Source organism: Pseudoliparis swirei, chromosome 14 (assembly GCF_029220125.1).
Source record: "Pseudoliparis swirei isolate HS2019 ecotype Mariana Trench chromosome 14, NWPU_hadal_v1, whole genome shotgun sequence".
In the NCBI taxonomy this organism is placed as follows: Eukaryota; Metazoa; Chordata; class Actinopteri; order Perciformes; family Liparidae; genus Pseudoliparis; species Pseudoliparis swirei.
Genome location: NC_079401.1, coordinates 6,434,959 through 6,458,313, shown reverse-complemented (window position 1 = coordinate 6,458,313; position 23,355 = coordinate 6,434,959). Strand labels below are relative to the sequence as shown.

At 48.8% G+C, this 23,355-nt stretch overlaps 1 protein-coding gene across 7 annotated transcripts in view; it reads right to left on the bottom strand.

Annotated features, from left to right (window-relative positions):
* LOC130204665 (muscleblind-like protein 2a) overlaps nucleotides 1–23,355 on the bottom strand; it is a 46,607-nt gene that overhangs the window by 22,607 nt on the left and 645 nt on the right. For 5 of the 7 annotated variants that reach the window (XM_056431557.1, XM_056431561.1, XM_056431562.1 and 2 more), the window contains exons 1-2: nucleotides 17,034–17,331; nucleotides 11,574–12,374 (exon numbers count right to left, since the gene is read on the bottom strand). In XM_056431557.1, coding sequence (XP_056287532.1) covers nucleotides 11,574–11,957 — 384 coding nt within the window. In that variant the 5' untranslated portion in view covers nucleotides 11,958–12,374; nucleotides 17,034–17,331. Of the gene's footprint in view, nucleotides 1–11,573; nucleotides 12,375–16,018; nucleotides 16,307–17,033; nucleotides 17,332–23,355 lie in introns of those variants that run through there. The other 2 variants (XM_056431559.1, XM_056431558.1) reach the window with 2 other exon arrangements.

Below are 23,355 nucleotides of genomic sequence, written 5' to 3'. Positions count from 1 at the left end.
AAGAATCGATGGCGAGCGGTGGGTAAGAACAAGTCATTTAAAAAGGAAAACTGCAGAAGGAGCCCGGCTGATTATATTGGAATCAGGTACATGTGGCTTAGCTTAGTAGACAGAAGTGATAATGTGAGTGAATGCAAACAAGAAAACACCCCGAGTGCAAAGGGCGGAGACCGGGTTACTTAGGAACAATATCCACACACACACACACATGTACAACTGAGTTGCCTCAGCAGTAATTAAGTGTCTTTGTTTCACCAGCTGTGTAATCCCACAGATGGAGTCATGCTGCTGCTGCTGCTGACGCGCCTGAGATTACCCAAGAAGCGAGAGAGAGATGAGGATGAGGATAGCTGGGGAGAGGAGTGCATAGAGGAGGAGGATGGGGGGGGGAGCAGGATAAAAGTACAAGAGTAAACAGTCCCGCCTTCATGTAAGACGTGTAATAAAGGCCGACTGTGTCCACACGGCTCGTTCCTCAAGCAACGGGATTTGTCCAATCGTCTTCGACCGACAACGTTTCTTTCAGCACTTCTCCGGCCCCTCCTTCAGGTCACGTCGTTTCCTTTGCGAATCACGGCGGCGAGGCCTGGGAGTCGTCGCAGAGCGCTGCGCATCGGCTGAAGAATCACATGCTGGCGTTGACGACGTGGTCCGAAGTTTCTGGGAGACGCGAAGGCCGCGCGTCCCGAGGCATTTGGACTTGAAGTGTGACGCGAAGGCCGTGGAGCACGTGGCTGATTGCAGGTGAAAGAAGAGAGAGATGGCGTGAGACGATTCCGTCTCCTTTACAGCACCGCCCCAATCCAAAGACGCAGTCAAGTTTACCGCAATCAATTAAGAGGACGCTCGAAAAGACCTTCTTCTTTATGAAACTCTGAGGGGATTTTCTGCACCAAAAGTTCCCAAATTGTCTGCAGGGGAGAGACGATATTCTTTTAAAAGCAGTGATCTGTACTTTATGCGGGCTATGAAAGCGGCTTTTCTTCATCTGCCACAAAGGAGCTTCCATGCAGTCGAACAGCGGGATAGAACGAAATAAAAAACAACACGGGGTAATTTAAAAGTAGATCATCAGCAGTCAGGCGATGGCTGCGGCGTGGGCCTCGGTGTGAGCGGTCCTTTGGGTTGTTGGGCGGTCAGAGAAAGAAAAAGAAACGGAGGAAAATAAATGTACACTTGTATTGATCCCCGCGGGGAAACTCTTCTCTGCATTTGACCGGTTATTAAGGAGCAGTGGGCTGCAGTGGAGCGCCGGGGGTTCAGGATCGAACCGGATACCTCGTGGCTACGGGTCAACCGCTCATGAGCTACAGCCGACCCCAAAGAGGCATCTGGGCTGGGATACGAACCCGGGTCTCATGGTTCCAAAGACTAGTCCTAGACTAGTCCAGCCACTGTGTCACCAGGCACCTGCGAGAGTCCAGGTCCCCGTGGCTAATCCAGCTATAGAGGCCGGAGCCCTGCTTCAGTTAATCTGATCATCTGTGACCTGCTGAGACATGAAACCCACCCTCTAGAGCTCCTCTAATCTGAGCACACACACGTAAAGGGACACACGTAATCACGCCATCCGAAGTGTCTCTCACTCGCCCGCAATAGATACGAATAGACAAGAATAGACACGAATACGGGCTCGGCTACGACCGTGTCTGCTCTCAGTCTGCCGGTAGGTGAGTCACAGCTAAACCACGGAGGCCTTGGCCTGCTTGGGACAAGCTGTCATTTCCTTATGCTCAGAAGTGCGACCTCGTCGGTTCGGCACCGATATGACAGCCGCCTGGAACTTCAGCTCGCCATGCTCCAGGGAGATTTCCGTGGAAATGGGTTACATGATGTTGATGGCCTAGTTCGGGGAGAACTGTGCCACAGCCCCGAGAGGAAACCGCAGTAAGCCAGTGGGCCTGATTTTAATTTCCTAATTTTACATGTGCTCACGGATACCTCGATTCCAATCGCTCCCCAGCGATCGAAGCCGCCGCTCGAAGAGAGAAATTAAACAAACAATGGCAGAAAGTGGCCCCACCCCAGCCCAAAAAACAAAGGCTAGCCCACATCTTCTTTCTCCGCCGACACTATCGACTGCGTGTCGGAGCGTGTTGAGGAGTTGTGTAAATCCATAAAACAGATGAAGGCGGATAATGAGATGGAAGGGAGAGAGCAGATCTATTCATCAAAGCCTCTTTCCAACGCACTCAGCAGAGAGGGGCAGAGACGTCGGATGGCTGCTTACTCTCCAGTTTGGAGATTAAAGCTTCGGTTGCTTGCTGACGAAAAGAAGTCGAGGGATATCGGTCCCCCCCGGTGAGGATTGAGAAGCACATCAGTCTCCCTGGTCTTTGATCATATTTGGGGTCTAATGCCTCACAGTAAATCACAGCTCTATATATCACGAGAGAAGTCCTACTGTCTTGTTTTTCTACAACGTCCTGCAAAAACACGCTGCACAAATGCCTTGTGTGATTCCACGGTTGCTATACGCAACCCACGGGGGACGACGGTGCCGCGTCGCCCCGATCGGCATGTTGTTTTTTGGTCGTGATGACGAGGCCTCCGAGGATGCTCTCGCCCCCCCTCGGACCGAGGAGAGAGAGCCCTTATGGATATGATGAAAGACGTCCTCACAGGGTGGAGAACAGTGAGTCAGTGTTTATCCTTGGTTATCAGGAATAAGTGCCCTTAAATCGATGAGATCAATAAACCAGGGCACAGACTCTCAAACAGCCTTTGAGCTGCCGGGTGCATTTTATCTTAAAGCGCCTGATGCAGGTAAACATATTGATCTCACCCATGACATCATCCTGCTCTCTGTTGCTCCCCCGAGTTGTCTGAGGTGAGCCGTGACTCCGGGCCGAGCGAGAGGGAAAGGAAAAGGGGACTCGGAGATCGGGAAAACGTGAACGGAATGGGATCGGAGCGCCGCGGTGTTCAGAGGCAACATCTGTTTGTTCATCAACCATGAAATGAAAAAAATGAAAAAAGAAAGCAAGAATAAATTGCTACCAATGCTGTGTGTGTGTGTGATCATTAAACCTGACGCTCATCCCTTCATGGATGTTTTAATGGTTTGCAACCCCCCCCCTTTCCTCCCCTCTCATCCTCCTGTCCTACCCTCATTCCCGCACCCACCATGGGTTCGCCCAAGTCTGTGACGGTGTGCGCTGCCAATTAGTGTCCCCCACCTGTCGCCGCGGGTCACTGGCGCAGGCATCTGCTGGGTGTGAAATTGGCCATCTCACTTTCGACCGTGAACTTTGCATGTCCCCCCCCCCCCCCCCCCCCACACACACACACACGCACAGGCACAGATATGCTGCCCTGACCTGTGACCTTTATGGTATGGCAGAAAGGGCGAGGGGTGTGATACAAATAATACCTCCAGCTTGGACTGGGTATTAAAAAACAATCCCTGCTGAGAATAGTTCATGTGACCGTGCGTGTTTTGGGCCATCGGGAGATTCTGAAGCTTTGACAGCGTTCCCCGATCGCAGACATAAACTTGGGTGTGTACGTGATTACTGTTCCCCTGTAGAAAAGACTGCAATTCAAGCCTCAATAACAGACGTCAAGTTCTGTCAAATTCATCCTGATCCTGCGTCAATAAAGCATTGTTCAAGAATCAGCAGTGAGATCTGAATTAGCAGTGTCGATTGGTATGAAAACATGTCCAACAATACCCTGCTCACTCTCAAACTAGACAGCTGTGAGCCTTTCCTTCACTAATACAGGAGTCGTTTACACCGACTCTAAGACTTTCATCCAGCTAGGCTCGGGCCCATCAGCCCGAGGTTTCTGAGGGAAGTTGGATCGTCCATGAATACATTGACTGTAACCTCGTGGCGCCGACTGCAACAGCCGAGTCGTTTTGGAGTAATCGTCCATTTTCGGGTTAGTACTCATGGTTGAATGCACTTATTGTAAGTCACTTTGGATAAATGACATTGATTCAATCTTCATCTTCAACATGATGAGTAAATGAGTGTCTCTTCATCGCGTGTACGACGAAGATGCAAAAAAGCCCCAGCTTTTTAAATGCATGTTTGGAGATTGAGTCCCGATGTCAACGCGGAGTCCATCACTGTCGGGGTGTCGTTTAAAAAAAATGACGCAACCAGTGACCTTGAAGGGAGACGGACGCCAATCGATTACTTCATTGGATACCTTCTTTTATTACCTTTGCATCGTTCGATGCCCACCATGTAAATGGAGATGTTCAGTTTTGGTGGCCATCTCGGCCAGCAACTCTCTCAAATACATCGAACTCGACGGCACCCCAGGCAGCAGGGGTTGGACCAATCACACGCCCCGATGAATCGGAGAACGCTTGCAGTGATTGGCCGTGAGCTAAACCATAACAAGTCCTTTATTTGTCAAGATTTGGGTATAAAAAAACAATCCAATGCAGGTATTGTATGACTGGAGACGTTTCAATGCTACTTGGTGCTGGATTATTTTGGCGCATATCTTAACGGTAGCCCTAGCTGCCTGAAAACAAGGACCCTTGACGAGGGCTACGAGGGCTATGATTTACTCGAAGGAACAAACTCACACTGCGTTGTCACTTCACCGGCTCTTTACCAGGCAGGCTCATGTCAATCACCGGCAGCGCCGCTCAGACTCACGATATTAACATGGAAGGAATGGATACTGACATAGCAACAGAGAGGCTGACACATTTCCTGCACCGACACACCTTCACGTGGGATTGGGATGTCACGCTAAGGTTGGTTTACAGCAGCCTGTTTGACACAGGCTAATAGTCATTTAGACAAAAAAGTGGAAGGCCCCTCAAGATCACATTTCTGTTGCCTCATTAGATCGAGCCAATTAAGAAGATCTCTGTCTCATTATAGAGGCGGGCCCCAGGGAGACAGCTGGGCCCCGTCTGTCTAACTGTTTGTAGCTTGTGTGTGTGTGTGTGTGTGTGTGTGTGAGCTGGGGCTCGCTGTGTGGGAATTGTGGAGCATCTTGAGCTCCGTGTCTTTGTAAGTGACAATTTCTATCATCAGAGGAGAATTCAAAAGAAGCCAGGCGAGAAGAGTCACCACATTTCCTTCGCAACGGTACATTTTTATGTTTAATACGGACCATATGCTTCTGTACTGTATACGGGGAGCATAGGAACTAGCGGGTAGGAATCTCTGGTCTTCTCATTAAAAAAACAATGGCGGGAGCTATTGATTTTCCGAGCATGATATACATTTTTAAATGGAGTCGTGGGCGGCAGGGTGCCGCTGAACATAGCAGACAAATAAATGCTACCCTCAGAAGAAAATAGATTAGGACGACCTGAGTCTGTCTGATGAGTGATGATGAAACTACGTATCAATATTTAATGAGAGCGATAATAAAGGTCAAGCCCGCAGCGAGCCTTCCGCCTGATCCGCCCCCAGCTTTACTGCAGAGGTGCTCACAACGCTGCCGCAGCACTGAGGGAGTTTGAGTCCAGCTGGACTGGAAATCAGCAAACGGGAGGACGGCATTGATTCTGCAGCACTGACTTTCGTTTTTTATTTTATTATATTATTTTTGTACAGCGGGAAATGATGCAGAGAATCTAGTATTCATCAGCACTGTGGGCAGCAGAGAGAGAAGGAATGACTCAGAGATGGTGGGTGGATTGAGACCAGGTGAGACACTGGTACAGCAGATGGGCAGATTCTCAGCACTCGGTCCCTCCATCATGTTGCAGGCGGACACCGACTATTCAAATTGACATGACCGACGGTAGCGCCACACATTTTGCAGTTTTAAGAGAAGATGTAATGGAGTTTAAGCTCAAAAATAGAACTCCCCTCGATGACATAACAAAGGCTGTGTATTAGTAGATATTGCGTAACTAAAACCATGTTTCTGACTTAAAGTCCCTTCGGTGTCATTATTATTTTGTCAGTCTACATTTGAACTGCTCAGTTAGTTGTTTCTGTGTAATATTTTGAGTTTGGCTGCCGCATAAAAGGGCAAAAATGTTCACCAAAGATTCCTGATGCCAACCATGAAAACTGTAAACCGAAAGTAAATAGTCCTCTCGCTGTGTATGGAGATTAATGTGCATAGCAACAAACTGTTATTCATAGCAGCTATACAGAAATGGACTAATCCATTAAAAATAGATTATTACAGTAGTACTGCATTTCAATAATTTAATGTAATGTCTGAATATTCGGAGAATACTAGAGCTACAGTCCAGTTCTGCAGCTGGACCCAGAGGGAGACAGAGAAGCCTGGGACTCTCTCACACACACACACATGCACACACACACACACACACACATGTGGGTCAGAGCAGTGGCCCAACTAAAATGCCAACATGTACCCAACATGATCAGCCTCTCTGATCAACATTGATACGGTGCGGTACTGCGTAGTCTGTAGTGACATCAATGACCTTTGTGGAGATTTATCCAAAGTAAAACAAATAATAAAAAATACATACACAAAGGTTACAGCGAAGGAAGATGGAAAATGCCAATAAAACTTGATGAGAAATAATGAAATAAATAAATGGAACCATGACACGTGTGTTTTTCTTATTGCCATCCAACCTTTTCCAGTGAGACGTCCACTACAAGCCCAGGACGGGCGACCTGGACCTCGACGGGGAGCTGATCTTCTGGCGCCCTCTCTCTTATCTCGTCCTATCTTTGGAACTTGTTTTTGGGGATCAGCTGGACCGTGGGGGCCGCCGCGGGGGCTGAAATCACACGGATCAAATACAACTTGGCACTGTTTGCACAGGGCAACACGGCGAGAGTGCGTGTCTGAGTCGGAAGAGGCCCGGCGAAGGCACGGCAGCGGTCATCAAAGCATGCCCGCGTCCAGTGCGGCCCCGCGTTAAGCCCGAGTCGGTGCCGCATTGTGTCCGTGTGAATGACCCTGGGGGGGGACGGGACACACACCAACTCCCGCTGCACTGCGAGCGTTCCCCTCCACATGTGTGCTCTGCCCAGGGTGTGGCCCAGTTTGAGAGGATTACGCTGAGGAATGCGGCCGAGCCCATCTTTTAAAACAAGAGTGGAGGGGAGGGGCATGGGCATTAAATTCATGTTCACTGAAGCTTCCGAAGGATCCCCCCCCAAAAAATGCAATAAGGCCAGGGCGGGGAAGTTTAGAGGTGAATCAGAGGAGTCTTTATAAAAAGCTGTGTTAGGTTTGCTTTAACATTCTCTGCCTGGTTTCTTTTTGGACTGCTCGCGACGGGGTGACAGATTAACTGAAGGTCTGGAGCACTTTCCTTCTGAATCCTTGATTACAATCGTGGATAATTGGTTTAAAAATGTCGCTGTGGTTCCCCGCCTGGCGATGCCTGTCACTTGCCTCCGCCTTTACTTCTTCACTCCTTCGGCTGAATCGCTTCTTCTCTTCCCCTCCTTTATTCTCGAAGCCCATTCAGATATCAACACCTCCCCATCTTGCCACGTTCTCTCGCGTCTTTATTTACACAGGGTTCGGCCGCCCCGTGCCCCACACCCCCCAAAAAACACACTTTTGCTCCTTTGAAAGAGGCAAAATCCGGATTAAGATGTCCTTACAAAGTGAGGGAAACCAGGGCACCTCAGGGTGAGTGGGTGGGGGAGGAGGGGGCTACTTAGAGTCTGGGACACAGATGAGAAAATGCCCCACACACCTGAAAAGTAGCTTCTATTGTTCCTCCTGCTTCGCCACTTCCTTTACAACAACCGCGACTTGACGAAACATGATAGCGCCGGTATGCCCCGGACCGACCCCCCCCCCCTCTCAGATTATTGGGGTTCAGTCAGGCGTGGAGGTCACCTGGTAAAAATATGACTGGTACGAAAAGAAGAAGTGGGGGAAATCTTAACAGACCAGGTTAGCAGTTATCTAAAGCTCAGGGTTTTGCAAAGACGACATCTTGACATGTAAAACTAGAACGGGCACTCGGTAGAGCGCATACCTTCGCATATCACAAGATTGGGCATTGAATTATGAACATTTTGGCATTAGTTGCATGCCAAGTGGTAAAAAGAAGATTTTGACATTTAAATGACCTTGACCTTTGACCCAATCGATCCCATAATCTAATCAAATGGTCCCCGGATAATAACCAATCATTCCACCAAATTGCATGCGATTCCGTTTAATACTTTTTGAGTTATGCGAGTAACACGCATACAAATAATTAAATAAATAAATAAATACACGGCGATCAAAACATAACCTTCCGCATTTTCAATGCGAAGGTAATAAATAAACACATTGTATGCATTACGGCAAAATAGCCGTCTTTATCCCAATCGCTCCATGAGCTGCTTATTAACTGCTGTATTTCAAATCTGCCCACGTGTGTTTAGTCATATCTGTGCAGTGTGCACTGACGAGCAGACCGACGCTGTGGACGTGAACAGTATTTCACTGCGCAGGGAGGAAATGTAACTCAGTTAGCGGGGCCAGAGGCAGTACTGCAGAGAGAATAATGGGAAAGCAGAGGACTAAAGCGTCCACAAAAGGCCACTGTCAAGAGGCCCAGCCAACGTGACATCGTCACATGACTGGGTGTGATTGCATTTAGTCCATTAACAAGAGGTATTCTCGCCCCCTCCTCCCCATCATCGCCACTCAGTCACGGTTTCCATGGTCACACCGCAACAAGTATCAGACAGCCCGAAGGATTACGGCTTGGACCATGACGCGTCGTTTGTGAGACGCATGCACTCGCGCCCGTATTGATCAGCTAATTGCGGTGAAGGGTGTTTCAGGGAGGGGCTGTTCGGCTGGAAAGATGAAACGATGTTTCAATCTCTCCAACTGGAATATATTCAGACTCTTAAATGTGTTCAAACAACTACGATCTGTATTCTGACCAGAGATTTAAATGTGACATTGTGTTTGGCAGCGACCAAACCCGTCCGTGCTGATAAAGTTGACGTGCAATTTTTTACTATTTTAAAATGTAAAGCAGAGACTAGCCTCCAGGGATATGGATCTGAGGAGAAATGGGAACTCTGAATGAGTGAAAAAATGCTCCCGTCGTTGAGGTCCCCGCTGTCAAACATTTCCCGTCACGTCTGAATGGAAATGAATGATACCTGGCAAGCTGTGTCACGTCTACCAACCAACTGTGGATACAGCTTTAGTTGGACAGAGATGAAGCGGCTTGTTCTATTCCGAGAGATGACAAATGTAACACGCAGAGGCTATTTCTTAAGCCCGCGGTGTCGAGCAAGAGGACAAAAAAATATATATATTCCCTCGATATGACACTATAGAAATGCTGAGAGCAGCGCGGCCGAGTCGGGAAGCTGCACGCGGGAATGATTCCTCACCGTCATTCCGAGGACACGGAAGTACACGTACGAAGTGCACGGGCAGAAAAATGCAACGGCAGGGATTCAGGTCGCCTTCATATATCATGGAACTCCCCAGCCCCGCTGCACCCGTCTCTTTCCCTGCCCGCGTGACTTCACCATCAGAGACACGAAAAAGGCCCGGTTGTTCTCCAGGTCTCGCCAATAAGAAAGGATGCACGCGCAGCGGCAATAACCGAATTACGCTCTCAAATGTCATTTATACCCAGCGACCTCGGAACTAAATCCCCACGGAGTGGAAGAACGCACGATATCCTTGAAAAAGCCACGCCGCAGAAGAGGATTCCAAAGAGTTTAGAGACACCTATAATTTACATTGAATCATTTAGAATTTTTTTTGCAATGGATCAAGATTATAAATGATGTAAGAAAAAGAAAGAAAAACATCTCAAATAAATCATGGCGCAAAGATGATTTACAAAATGCAAAATGTGATATTTGGCTACTGGGAATCAATTTTCTTGGCAGGAGTGTTTTTTTGTTGTTGTTGTTTTTTTTACCAACTCGACAAACAACAGCCAGAGCAGTCAAATTGCCCACTGAACTTCTGGCATGCTTGCCGACTGCTTCTCGACAGGTACGACGACAAGGCATTACGCCTCCTACTCCACTCCTCTCCTGAGCCGTACCTTTCCCGTGTTTATGAAAAGAAGCCCTTCTGATCATTGGCCAATTCACGCCTGGCAGCACACAAGCCTGGCGTGATAACCCTATCAGATGAGAAGACCCAGGAAGTCGATACGGGCGTAATGGGGTGGAAATCAGCCCGCCGTGGAGCGAAACACATTTCCTAATGCATAATAAAGCATTCATTCTCTGGGCTGTCACGAGGAGAATCTTTGTGGGAAAAGGGGGCGAGTCGGAGTTAAAAGTACAGAGACTCCTGTATTCTCGTTCTGTCACTGGGTTGTATGGTGGACAGAGGGGCGGAGAGAGAGAGAGAGTGGCTGCACTCTGATGTGTCCGTAACCAGAGCACAATATGCACAGGAACATATAGGAAGCAGTGGTACGGGAGGGTCGTAGCCGCGAAGCTCTGTACGGGTGTTGCGGCTCATTAAATGAACACGCGATGCATGAATTTGGAGTTTTTCACGGCACAGCAAAGTCCCGTGCGGCGACAAATCAATCCCAATTGCGGTCAGCCGTTTGCTCATCGACCGGCTCGAGGAGCGTGGCGCCTGGGAAGGAATGTCCCTCGGCCGCGAGCGAAGCCTTCGAAGCCCGGAAGAAGCAGGCGACGGCTTCGTGGGATCGGGCCCCCGACGTGAACACGTGGGACGATTCGCCGCATCACTCAAGGACAGATGTGAATCGAGTCTCTTTGACCTTGTGCACAACCTTGAAAAATGTGCAACGCGCACGCCGCATGCCGCACTGCTGTATTTGTGATACGCAGCCGCGGTTTATACGGACCACCTCGCCACAGTTTCAGTGTTCTGCTCTAGTTTCTTTGGCTATTTATCATTGTCACCGCTGTGTTTTTTTTAGATTGCAACGGAGCATTAAAATAATGGGTTGCTCCCGGATGCAGCGGTTTCATTTGCTCTCGTGTGAAGCGACCTCGCCGAAATTGGGGAGACTTAGGAAGTGTCTGGTGTTAAACAGACTTTAGATATTTGACCACTTATGAAGAGCAAACAGTGCAGTAAGAGACGGGTCAACAAATACGCCGCAGGGCTTCATGAAAGGAGTAAATACTTTTAACGCACCCCTAGTGGATTTCTTTATCGACCACATGGAGTCGATAAAAACAAATTTAGATTCTGCGGAAAAAATGAAGAATAGCCACGTCTCGAAAATGGATCCGTGAGAACCGAACATTACGCGACAAGCTCCGGCTGTTTATGTCGGTTATTGGTCGTGTGTGTGTGACAGCTGACGTGCAACCCAGGAATAGAAGTCTCAGAATGACTTATGGCGATCAGATGTTCGCCCACATAAACAGATGACGGACACGGCATGGTAGCATTCAAACAACTTACCATATAAAAAAACTAAAGACACACACACCTGTGGTGGCAGTGGACGTGACAACAGACCTCTCTGGCCTTTAGCTCCATAGGTCAGCGTGGAGCCCTGACACATATGCTAATTTGAGCAGACAACCTACACCCACCGACCATTAGGAACCACATTGTGTGACATTTGATCTCAGACACTATATCGGTGCCGCGGAGATGCGATCGGATTATATTTTCCTTAACTTGCTTGGACACAGCAGTTCCCTGCTGCGTGTGAGAGTCCTTACCTTTAACGAGTCAAAGCAGGCGATCACCCTTCCGTTCTCCACTTGGCAGCTTTTGGGCGGGTGGGCGAATTTGCATTCCTCGTCGCTGCGCGAACAAGTCCCTCTCTGAAACTGCCGGCACACCTCCAGGGTCAGCCATTTTGTGTCCCGCATCGAGGCGATGTTTAGAGCCATGTCTGTGGAGCCGGGGTGGAGTGGAGCCACTTGGTTTTGAGGAGGACGCTCTCCTCTGAGCGTTCCAGTGGAAAAAATAAAACGCACAGCGCCTAGAACTGAAGGAACATGCGGCGAGAAGGAATCTGCTTCAGGTCGGTGAATGGGGTATGTCCTCGCGGACGGGAAAGTGGAGGTAATGGACTGGCAATGTCTCTGTGTGCGGTGCATGGGACTGCACTGCTGTGGTGGGGTATGTCAGTCACACGGCTAATTGTTCATCAATCAGTAAGTCTCGTGTGCAGACCTCGGACACGGCAGAGGGGGCATGCTCAGAGACGAGCTCTACTTGTTGTGCCGATGTCTCCGAGATGACCTTCGTGTGAGTGATGAGATCTGTGCAAGGGCGGGTATTTGGGGGGGGGGGGGAGGGGAAAAAGTGGCGCTGTTTTGAGGTGCAATGGCGCAGTCTAAAACACAAAGTATGTGGTTTCCTATTGTTTAGAAGTCTTCGCTATCTACTCCCTCAGAGCTTTGGCACCAACAAACGGGTGAGGACGGAGACAGGGAAAGATCTGGAGCCTCTTCAGAGACGCCCGTGGATCTTCAAGTGAGATGTCGTCTCGCAAGGCACTTCCTGTCAGTGGTCTGAAATGAAAGAGAGAGAAACAGAGGGTGAGAAAACGTTTCGCTCAATGTGACGGGCGACCATTTATCTAATGGGCTTCAACAGGCACCGACGGTGTTTGTGTACGCACGTCAATCTGAAGTTTGCGTGAGTACCGGCCCGGAGGGGTGCTCGCTCCGAAGAGCACTGGCGCTGATGAACCGGAGAGGAAGCAGCTGTGAGGTTATGCAGAAGCCACTTGAGTTGAAGTCCCTCGAATCACAGCTGCGGGGCCGCTGCGTGCGAGGTGACCGCGAGCCCGCTGGCTCTCCGGCACGTTGCACGCGAAGGCGACCGCGTCCACGCCGCGAGGCGTCGAGTCCGAGCGGAGACGGGGGGGAAATGACGGTGCGGCCAATAGAAAACCGCGCTACGCGGCACTATTCCGGGCGGCCGTCCAGCAGCCACAGAGGGACCGAGACAGATGCATATGCCAGAGCCAGACGCGATTACGACGCGGCCCGGTGTCCCGCAATACTCACTGGTCTCCCACCGTCGGTTCACATCCGTGTGGGGAGTGTGTGTTTGCGCTCGCGGCCTCATCTCGTGTCCCTCTGTTGTCTCGGGAGAGAAGGGGGACAATAGGTGGGGCGACAATCTGAGGAAGTGACCTTTAGCTTGAGCATACGACATCCATTAATAAGCTACGACAAGGAGCTCTTTTCTTGGCCCATCTGGAAATGTTTTTCTGCTAACCGGGGGCGGGAAAAAGGGGGGTTGAGGACACCAGACGGAGGGAGGAGAAGGGTTGTAAAAACATGCAGCTCTGGTTAAAAGATTCCCCCGTTTAGTGTTCGAAACAAATGTAGAGCGTCCACGGAGAACAGACCCGGAGCAAACATTAGGGAAACGTTAAGTACTGTGAGAACAACCTCCACAAGGCGCATGACAAACTCCACTTGATCTTAATGAAGGCATGTTGAGACTTGCACTCGAGCCATCTGCACTGCTGTCAAAGGACGAAGACATTCCTTCACAGATTCCCTTTGTGGACGGAAACCCTGACATCGCGGTCGTACAGGTGCGCCGCCCTCAGGGCCTTCGGGCACATTATCTTTCTCCTGTCGATGTAAAAACCATCGAGCGTCTCGGTCTGAAACGTGGTCGCTGTGATTGGAGACACGTGAGCTCTTGTTTTGTTTTAGTGCTTTAAGCATCAAAAGAAACGACCCATTGGAGTCAAGCCACGTATCCTGGCTTTGGAATGAAACGAACCCTTCGGAATGTGAAATATTTCTTTTCTACGGTCAAAAATGACAAATTGGGAGACGAGCGGCAGAAAGACGCTTCCCCTTGAATCCGCCCGCGAGCCCGTGAATCCTGACCGTCGTCTCGCTCATCATATCGTCCCGCTTAAGTGCAGATCATGTGAAATGAGATGAGAAGCTTCCTCGCCCAATCGCAGGATTTAGTTCCACACCATCTCCCCAGGGGCAGAGCCAATCGCTGCGGAAGAGAACGTCGGGTAAGAGAATCATGTCAGATGTGACCTTTACAATTAATCCCTTTTTATTTTTAGAAACCTTAAGAAGTCTGCGATCAAGCTAACCTACTTAGTCAGTGTGTGTGGAGGGACAACGGCGCCATTGCTCTGCGTAACGACTTGGCCTCAAACGATGGAAGAAGTCGCGCTGTGGTTGGTGAGCGCAGCCAAAGACGTTTCTTATTCCGTTGTGCAGAGGGCAGGGGTTAGTCCGGAGCACCCAAAGCTTTCATAAAATCGAGTGGGCCGACCGTTAGCTTCCCACACTGCATGCAGGCCTGGCTTGGTTTACGCTGGGCTTAGTGGTCGGGACAATGCATAAAGGGAAAGACAGATGGTCAGCAGGTAGGGAGGGACCATACAGTGCAGTGAGTGTTCTGACCTCAGAGAGAGGCCCTCCCGTCCGGATGGAAGTAGAGCCCGATACAAATGTCAGGCTTACACGGTATTTTACTGAAATAGATGCCTTAATGGCCACACCAGACGCACCTTGGTGTGTGGATGTTAATGTGGCCGCTCAGTCGGGCGACAGAACTGTCAGAATTGATCGTGTCATATTTGATATGTTCAGCTATACACAATCTGAAAGGTGAAGGTCCTGCACGTCGCTGTATACCCTGTTTGTCTTTAGTACCTGGGTTTCTGCGATCCCCGATGTGTTCCCGGGATAAACAGTGGACAGACAGGCTGACCTGATAAAGCAGGGCAGAGATTGAAGAAAAGCACGACAGTACTAGACTTCATGGATTACCGACGCTTACTAAGGCCAGCTGGCAGCGGCATTATCTTGGTCAGCCTGCCTAATTGAATGAGAGTCAGCAGGGCTGGGGCGTCTCGAGTGAAAGTCATTGGCTTGACCTCTGAATGCCATGCATGTAGTCACCCATTAGCCCGGTATCTGTGCGCTCTGTCTGTGCGGCGCAGTTTATCTCGGCCGCTTGTCTTTGCTCAGCAGAGACGATAAGCGGCCGGGTCGCCATTGGCCGTAAGCCTTGTGACAACGTTTGCTGTGGCATCAGCCAGGTGTTGTCGGCAAAATAAAGCAGAAACTCAAATGTCCGTGACGGACGAGAGCCAAACGCGAGCCGGCTACCCGAGTGGCCGCATTTCCATTTATTACCATTTCAGGCCCGGCAAACCACACTCCGCTGGTCATTTGCATGGCCGAGAGGAACAAGTGGTCAATGTTTTTTCGAGGGTGCGGAGAGAGGGCTTCATTGTTGAAGTGCAGTCGGAAAAAGGTTCCGTTTCCAGTGAGTAATGGAAATTGAGTGAGCGTAACGGTAAAGGTTTGATCAAAATGTCCCGAGCGGAGCCAACCCGGCTTTCGGCGTGACTTCACCGGCTTGCAGAATGTTCCTTTGCATCCTCCAGAGAGGATCAGGGCCCGTCTATACCCTGCAGCCTAATTCGTGTTTAATACTACGGATGTTATGATGCTCATGAAATTGTCTTTGGCATAAGCTACGGCTCCTTGAGTTCAATATCATCAAGTGCCATTAGCGATAAGGATGGGTGAGTGGGCTCAGCAGCAGCTGTACCGGGACTAAGCTACTGTTCAGAGGCAACACGAGAAGGATTTCACTGAGTCAGCAGAAAGGTGTGCCCCATATCAGAATAGCCTTAGCTGACCCACAGTGACCCGAATGGCCCGGCACATACTGCGGGACTGGGCTTTCCTCTCTTGGTCCCGTCTCCTCACAAAGAACACATGATGCAGCTTTTTCTTTAAAAAGGAGACAGCATTCGTGTCTGGGATGGAAATCCACCCCTGCATTCTGTAAATGGACTTGTTTAGTGTGTGAACGCTACTCTGTGCTTCACCACAGGACTCGGGCAAGTCTACAGCTAATTACAGTGTAGTCGGCACCCGGAGTTGAACAGCGGCGTTTGGATCAACATGATGATTAACAGGATATCCGAGCTCACTTGATCTAAAGGTCCCAGGTGAAAATTGTAGAAGCGCGTATACCTACAGTGGCTTTTTTTCCTTCCCCTAAAATCAAGGATGGGAAATACGACGGCGGATTAAAGCCCTTCGCGGTGAAATATCAAGTGAACACGTATCAAATGAGTTGAAATCTTAAGCCCACGAATGACAGCACTTGAAAACATAAGAGCCGAATGATTCAGCAAACTCACCCTCGTGTCACGGAGCAATCAGACTCCCTCTTTCATGCAGAAGATGTCTGAAAAACCAACCGACGACTAAATCCTTTTAATGCCATCTCGAGGTGCAAATTGCTCGAGACTCGTTTCCGAGAAAGGGGATTTCTGTCCGACGGGGTCTCGCAGTGAGGACCGGGGACTCGTCTCGGGCTTATCCCATTCTTTTCGCAAACAGGAAGGGCTGAACTGATGTTCCATTTTTGGAAAACACCCACTTCCCCTTGATCCACAGCCAGATGTATGACACCACCGTGGCCTTTTCCACGCAGGCGACGGCGTCCACTGCTCCGCTGCTCCGGGCCTCGCGTCTAAGCGCGGAGCTAAATCTAGATAGACACCATGCCTCATCTGACACGTGAGGTTGATTATGAAGTTCCGGATATATTTGTGTCCACATACATCAACCATGTGTCAAACCTCCAGAGCCTGTTGTGAACAAACAGCCTTTTGTGCAACCCTTGTTATGTGGAGGGTAACAAATAGTTACTGTAGGGGGGGGAATAACTTAAGCAGTGACAGCGCAGATGTCACACAACACGACACGTTTTTTCTCTGGAGAGTGAGAAACGTGTAGCCCATGTGGCAAAAAGAGAAAGCTCCTGACATTTGCACTGAGGGAAGGGGGGCAAGCCAACTGCTGCGATAACGCCTCTCCCCCTGGAGCCGAAAGAGAAAGTCCATTACAGTGCTGGGAACTGCAGTGAGCGTAGTTACTGGGTGGCTGCATGCTCCCAGTACTGTGCATTTACCCCACACACGCACTATAGTTTCTTCCCCTTCCTTTTTTTTTTTTTTTTTAACAGCCTCACATGCTTCCTCTCACACAGATAAAACATCTCCTGTCCTCCCTCCCCACCCAGACTGGTATGCAGCACACTGCAGCAAAACTCCTGCAAAAAAACAAAATCTTTGTAAAAAAAAAAAACCGAAAGGAAAGACAAAAGAAAGAAAGAAGATAAAGCCAGCCGAGATGACGGTTCTTTCCCACCTCGTTCCACTGGGTCCGGGCTCTGCTGCGTGCCTCCGTCTCGTCTGCTGTCCCGAACACAGGAGGCACCCGGTGCTCCTGTGACACCGAGCTTCAGTGCAGCTTTCCCTTCAGCCTCAGCGACTGGAGTTAATGACCATGTGAACTGTTGTCATTCCTCGCGAGCTGCCGAGTGCTGCAGCCGGAGGTCCATGCCGAGACAGGGATTTTCTCTGGATGTCTCTCTCTCTCTCGGTCTCTCAGCCAGGGAGCGAGCGAGCGAGCGAGGCAGGCAGGCAGGAAGCAGAAGAGTGTCTACTCCAACTATCTGGCTGAAACACTTCCAGCCACCCCCCCCCCCCCAAACACACACACACACACACATACACGCCTAGAGCCAGCCTCTTCCTGCACACCAGGTCCTGCCCCTTAACAGCTCCAGCCAATAGAAAGACAGCTACACTGAATCACAGCTTGTTGTGCCTCTCCATTGGAAAAGGGGTGGACTATGTGATCGGGCGAAAAACTGTGCTTACAGTGACATGCCCTGAATGCTGATGTTAAAAGGTATTTCCCCAATTTCATGCCCTGCTCTACCAGAAAGCACATTATATATTCTTTCTCCATCCCTCTCCTGGTGAACTTGATTATATGCAAATTAAAATCAGCACCGGCTGAATTATTTCCTAATGGGAAACCACTTCCAGTGTATGAAGTCGAGACTTGATCAAACAACAGAGCAATACAGGTGAGCAGTGCTCAGGGAGTTGCTGCAGTCGCATAATGAAGATCAGCCCCGTCCTTGTCTCTGTTCCCTCGTCACATTTACCACCATCCCCCCAGGAAACCAGAGCACCACCTCCTCCCCCGCCCGACTCTCCTCTACCTCCCCTCAGCATCCGTCCTCTAAACTCATCCACTCCAACCAACCCCCCCCCCTCCCCCTTTCCCTTTCACATCTCTTTTCCATCCCTCACCTGTATGTTTCACCCATCTCTCAAAGATATCTTTCCAGCTCGGTTTCAGTACAATTTCTTAATTTACCGGACCGCAAAAATGCACAGTGGCGAGAACATTTATGTTGTTGTTGTTGCATCGGAATTGGATTAGGAAGAAGACAACGAAGATCGGTGGCGGCTGGGACGTGGAAGTCTGGATCTGCCTCCTCCTCCACCCGGCCGATGACACTAACTGTGAAACCCGGAGCATCACAGAACTGATGAGTCAGAGAACCAGCTTCATGACTTTTCGATCCAGATTCAATAAAACAGCTGGACCGTGTGTCTCTCTCTCTCTCTCGAATACAAAAGCTGTGAATGACGCAGCAGCCCGGGTGTTTCGTTGACATCAATGAGGCTGAACGTGCTTTACAGTTCGACGACAAACAAACCTATCTACCGTCTGATCACGCTTTAATTGTGTGACGCTCCACAGGAAATAGATTTGTCAAATGGATCGGGGGCGATGGGGGTTGAGGCGATTAATCTCTCTGGCACGAAAAATTGTCCACCTCAGCAAATGACACCGAACACTGACGTCATCTTTGGTTTCAGAGCACCTGGAATGAAATAACACAGAGAAGCGCTCTGCCGTTATATGAACAGGGAGGGGGGGGGGGAGGGGGGTCTTTAAAAGCAAAAGTGTCACCTTACACCTTGCCTTGCTATGCTACACACGGACGCAACAGGAATGCTACGAGGCAGCAACAACGGGGTATGACTGCAGGATGAAACTTGACTGGACGCTGTTGACTGTCCAGAAAATTAAACAACTCAATATCATTCACCCAGAGCGAGAGCAGTTGGACGGGCTGGCCTGCTGCACCATCGCTGATAGATGAATCTTATCAATTCCTCATTTGACTTCTCAATAACTACTGCTGCTGCTTGTAGCTCATTTCCATCGGCAGGCCTCAGGTAGCCGACCTTCTAAAGAGGTTTGTCCGACAGGAAAACAAACAAAGGCCTGGCGGACAAACAAGCTCAGCCACTTCCTTCCCACATCCCCTCCCCTCCTGTTATCCCTGTCCTGTTTGACCCCCCAAATAAAAAAGGAGCCTTTCCGAAACAACGCAGCAAATGAAAATTGATGGATTAAAAGAGTTTGAAAATGCTAACCAGCGGCGAACGCTGTATTCGATGTTTCTTTTCTATTGGACGGTTGAACACAACGGAGAGACGGGGGGAGAGAGAGAGAGAGGGCTCATAAATAGGGCACTGAAGACCGATCAATGAAAAGGCAGCTGTCTTTTTCTATTATTAGCTGTAATCAAATATCAAGCGGCAGAGTTGCGCTTCCTTTCCGCTCGGAACCCATTCTGGTAAACCTGTCACACAAGTCCACGTGATGATAGAGCATAAACAAGTGGTCAGCCAGTGTGCTTTGGAGCAAGTTCAAGGCTGTGCAATGACACAGAGTACAAATGATCAATCAGGAAGCACGGGATTATTTACATTTAAATGACTTCTGGCTTGAAATCAAATAGTAATCGGACTCTTATCCTATAGAATACTAAAGGCCAATTTTTCATACTGCTGAATACACAAAGTTCCTTTTTCCAAGCAATCCTTGTGCACCATGGACTGCTATGTCTTACTCAAGTGGGCACTTGCTTGAATAGCCTTAATGAAAACAATATAGTCCATTAATAGCAAGCCAAAGTTATATTGTTATCCTGATAATTAATTTGCTTCCACTGGTGCAATTCTGCACTGAGATGACCATTTGCATGTTCAGAACGACCAATTACGGCACATGACATAGCCACAACTTATTAACCTCACCCAGGTGGAAAGGCTCCAGCTCAGCCAACCTGTAATAGATTTAAATGTTCCTCCACTTATGTCTCATTACAACTGATTTATTCTGTCGTGTACAGTAGGAATGCGCGATATAAACGATATACGATATAAACGATAAAAAATGGCCTACGATAGAGATCTTAGTTATATTGCTCTATCGCGATATTGCATGTTTGACGCGATCTATCCATGACCCGCGAAATATAAAGTGCCACGAGTGTCACGATGTGTACAGGATGTGGACCCAGCGGATGTGGACCCAGCGGGACGGGCGGTGATCGCGGGAGGCGCGAGGCAGGAACGGGTAGGCACTAGGCAGACGGATGATCGGCTGGCTGCTGACGGAACGAGTAATCCTCTGGCGGGTGTACATTACGTATAACAATAACGCATGTGACAATAGTACAATGATCCCACAACTCGTGGGTGTCAAGCTGGGGTTCTTATAGTCCCGTTGATTTGTGATTGCTTGTTGGTGTGTGCGCGGCAGCGGAGTCCGCCACGCCCCCACGCGTCAAGCCCGGTGACACGGTCGCGACCGTGACAACGAGCTGCAACCGTCTGCAACGCATCGTCCGCGACCCGCGAAATTTAAAAAGAGCCACGAGCTGCGACCGGCATCAACGCATCATCATCTAAGTAAATATGGCTGAAAGCCAAACGGAGGAGCTGGTGAAAAAGAAAGGTGCAACTTCCATCATTTGGAATTGGTTCGGATTTAAGCGGACCGACGAGCAGCAGCAAGCTATACTCTGTAGAGTGTGTGGGGCAACAATTCTGGCTAAGAGCGGTAACACGACTAACCTGTTTTACCACCTCAAAACGAAACATATCGGTGAATACCATGAGAGCCAGGCAATGCAGCCAACCCCAAGCTCAAGTCCGAAGAACGCAGTAAAGAAAAAACAGGAACCGATCCAGTCCTCCATCCAACAATCATTTTCAAAGGGAACACCTTACAATAGGAAGAGCCCGCGATGGATGGAAATTACAAGGGCCATAGGGGTCTACTTGTGTAAGGACATGGTCCCCTTTCAAGCAGTAGAGAGGCACGGCTTTAAGGCCATGATCAGAGCTATTGATCCACGATACGAGGTGCCTAGCCGCAAATACTTTACAGAAACAGAGATGCCAAAATTGTATGCCGAGCTCCGCGAAAAGGTTGAAAAAGAGCTGTGTGACTTGAAATACTTCGCCACTACAACAGACCTGTGGTCGAGCCGTACCATGGAGCCTTACCTCAGCCTGACCATTCACTATATAACGGACGATTGGAATCTTGGCAGCCGGTGTTTGCAGACGTCGTACTTCCCCTCTGAACATACGGCCGAGGAGATAGCACAAGGACTCAAGGAGCAGCTTGAGTCATGGGGTTTTAAAGAAGAACGCCAAGTGTGCATCACTACAGATAATGGATCGAACGTGGTCAAGGCCGCGTCTCTGAATGATTGGACCAGGCTGCAATGCTTCGGACACAGGTTGCACCTTGCCATCGGTAGGTTAAAACATTTTGTCCATAATATAATAATATTTTAACATGAGATAGCAAAATTTAAATGGACCCTTCTGATCCGATTATATTTCTAATCGGAATAGATCTATTCCTATCATGCAATCTTAATGTAAGCTACTGTAGGCCTATATATGGCATTCACAAAAGTGGTGAGCGTACGTTCGTATGTCTCTCGCTGTTATGTTGGTCTTGACTTATATGATATATGTAAGGGATAATGTTGTCCAGAACGCCGGTCATTATCGGGAAAATAAGCACTGACAGGGCGAACCGGACCCGACGCGCAGTGGGTGTGGGTGTGTGTGTGTATTATAGATTAAATTAACTAATAATATCTTACAAATTTGTCAACAGAAAAAAGCGTGAAAGACCCCGAATCGACCGCGCGGTAGCCTTGTGCAAGAAGATTGTGAGTTCCTTTTCACACTCTTGGAATAGAAGAAAAGAGTTGAAGAAAGCCCAGGCAGAACACAATCTTCCCTTACATCGACTCATCACAGAAACACCAACAAGGTGGGGTTCACGCCAGATGATGATCCAGAGGATGCTAGAACAAGAGAAGGCCCTATCACAGGTACTGAGGGCAAACAGGAAAACCAGGCACCTGGTACCCACTTGGCAAGATACAGATGTCTTGGAATCTGTAAGCAAGACCCTCGGCCCACTGCTGGAATTCACAGACGCGTTGTCTGGGGAACAGTATGTCAGTGTGTCCTACATCAAACCTGTTCTCCATCTTTTTAATAACACTGTTCTTGCTGCAGCTGAAGATGACACTGAGCTGACCAAGGACATGAAAAATCATCCTGGAGTACCTCAACGAGAAGTACTCGGACCCAGAAACGGTTGACCTTCTGGATATGGCCTCCTTGGTCGACCCACGGTTCAAAGATACATATATAGCTGATGACCGCCAGGAGTTCATGAAGACCAGAGCGGTGGCAGAAATTCAGTCACTGTTGGAGGTGCAAGCTCCAATGGTCACAGAGCCACACACAAACACAGAAGTTGCAGCTGACGGTGCTGAAGCTGCTGATGTACCTGTTGAGAGGCAAGCCAAGAGGGTGAAACGGAGCCTGGGAAGCATTTTTCAAAAGGCCTCCGATGGCACAGCCGCTCTCGCTGACAGAAAGGCCATCGAAGTGGAGCTGAAAAGTTACCTGCAGACAATGCAGGTTGATGGAAGACTGACCCACTGGACTGGTGGCGGCTGTACCAAACTAATTTTCCAAGGTTGGCAAGACTCGCCCAGAAATATCTCTGCATCCCGGCCACAAGTGCTCCTTCTGAAAGGGCATTTAGCATTGGTGGTAACATAGTTACATGCCATCGGTCTCTGTTGAAGCCAGAGACTGTGGACAAGCTTGTGTTCCTGGCGAATAATCTTTAGACCTGTAACAACTGAAAAACGGTGTAAACACAAAATCTCAGTGAGTTCCCATTCCTAAGATTTGTTGTTTTTCTGTTCTTTGCATCTTTTTTTTTACCTACATTTGGTGCGTTCTGCACGGTTTTTGCACTTTTTACTGTCTATGGCACTACTGTTAAGAAATTTTATACTTGAAAGTAAACATGTTCTTTAGTTGACATATATGTCCCTTATACTGGAAGTGTATTCTTTATTCAAAAAATGTATTATACTAATTTCATGTTCATTTCAAAATTGTATGTGTGCACAATAAATGTTCTCAAAACGACATACTAAGTTTCTTTCTTCTTTTGTTTTATACATTTAGCAGTTTGGCTTTCCTTAGAGTCTATGTAACCTGTTCTGAAATGGTTCTATTATGATTTACAGTATATATCGTGATATATATCGGTATCGCAATAGCTGCAATGTATATCGCAATATGGATTTTAGGCCATATCGCCCATCCCTAGTGTACACTATGATTAGATCAAACAATCCATTAATCAAGGTGAAAGTTCGGTTACATTATGTGTTGTTTTTTTAACATTTGCATTTGAATGCAATAACACACCACAATTAGCTCTTTGTGCCCTGGAATAGGAGTGCACCCTGCAACAA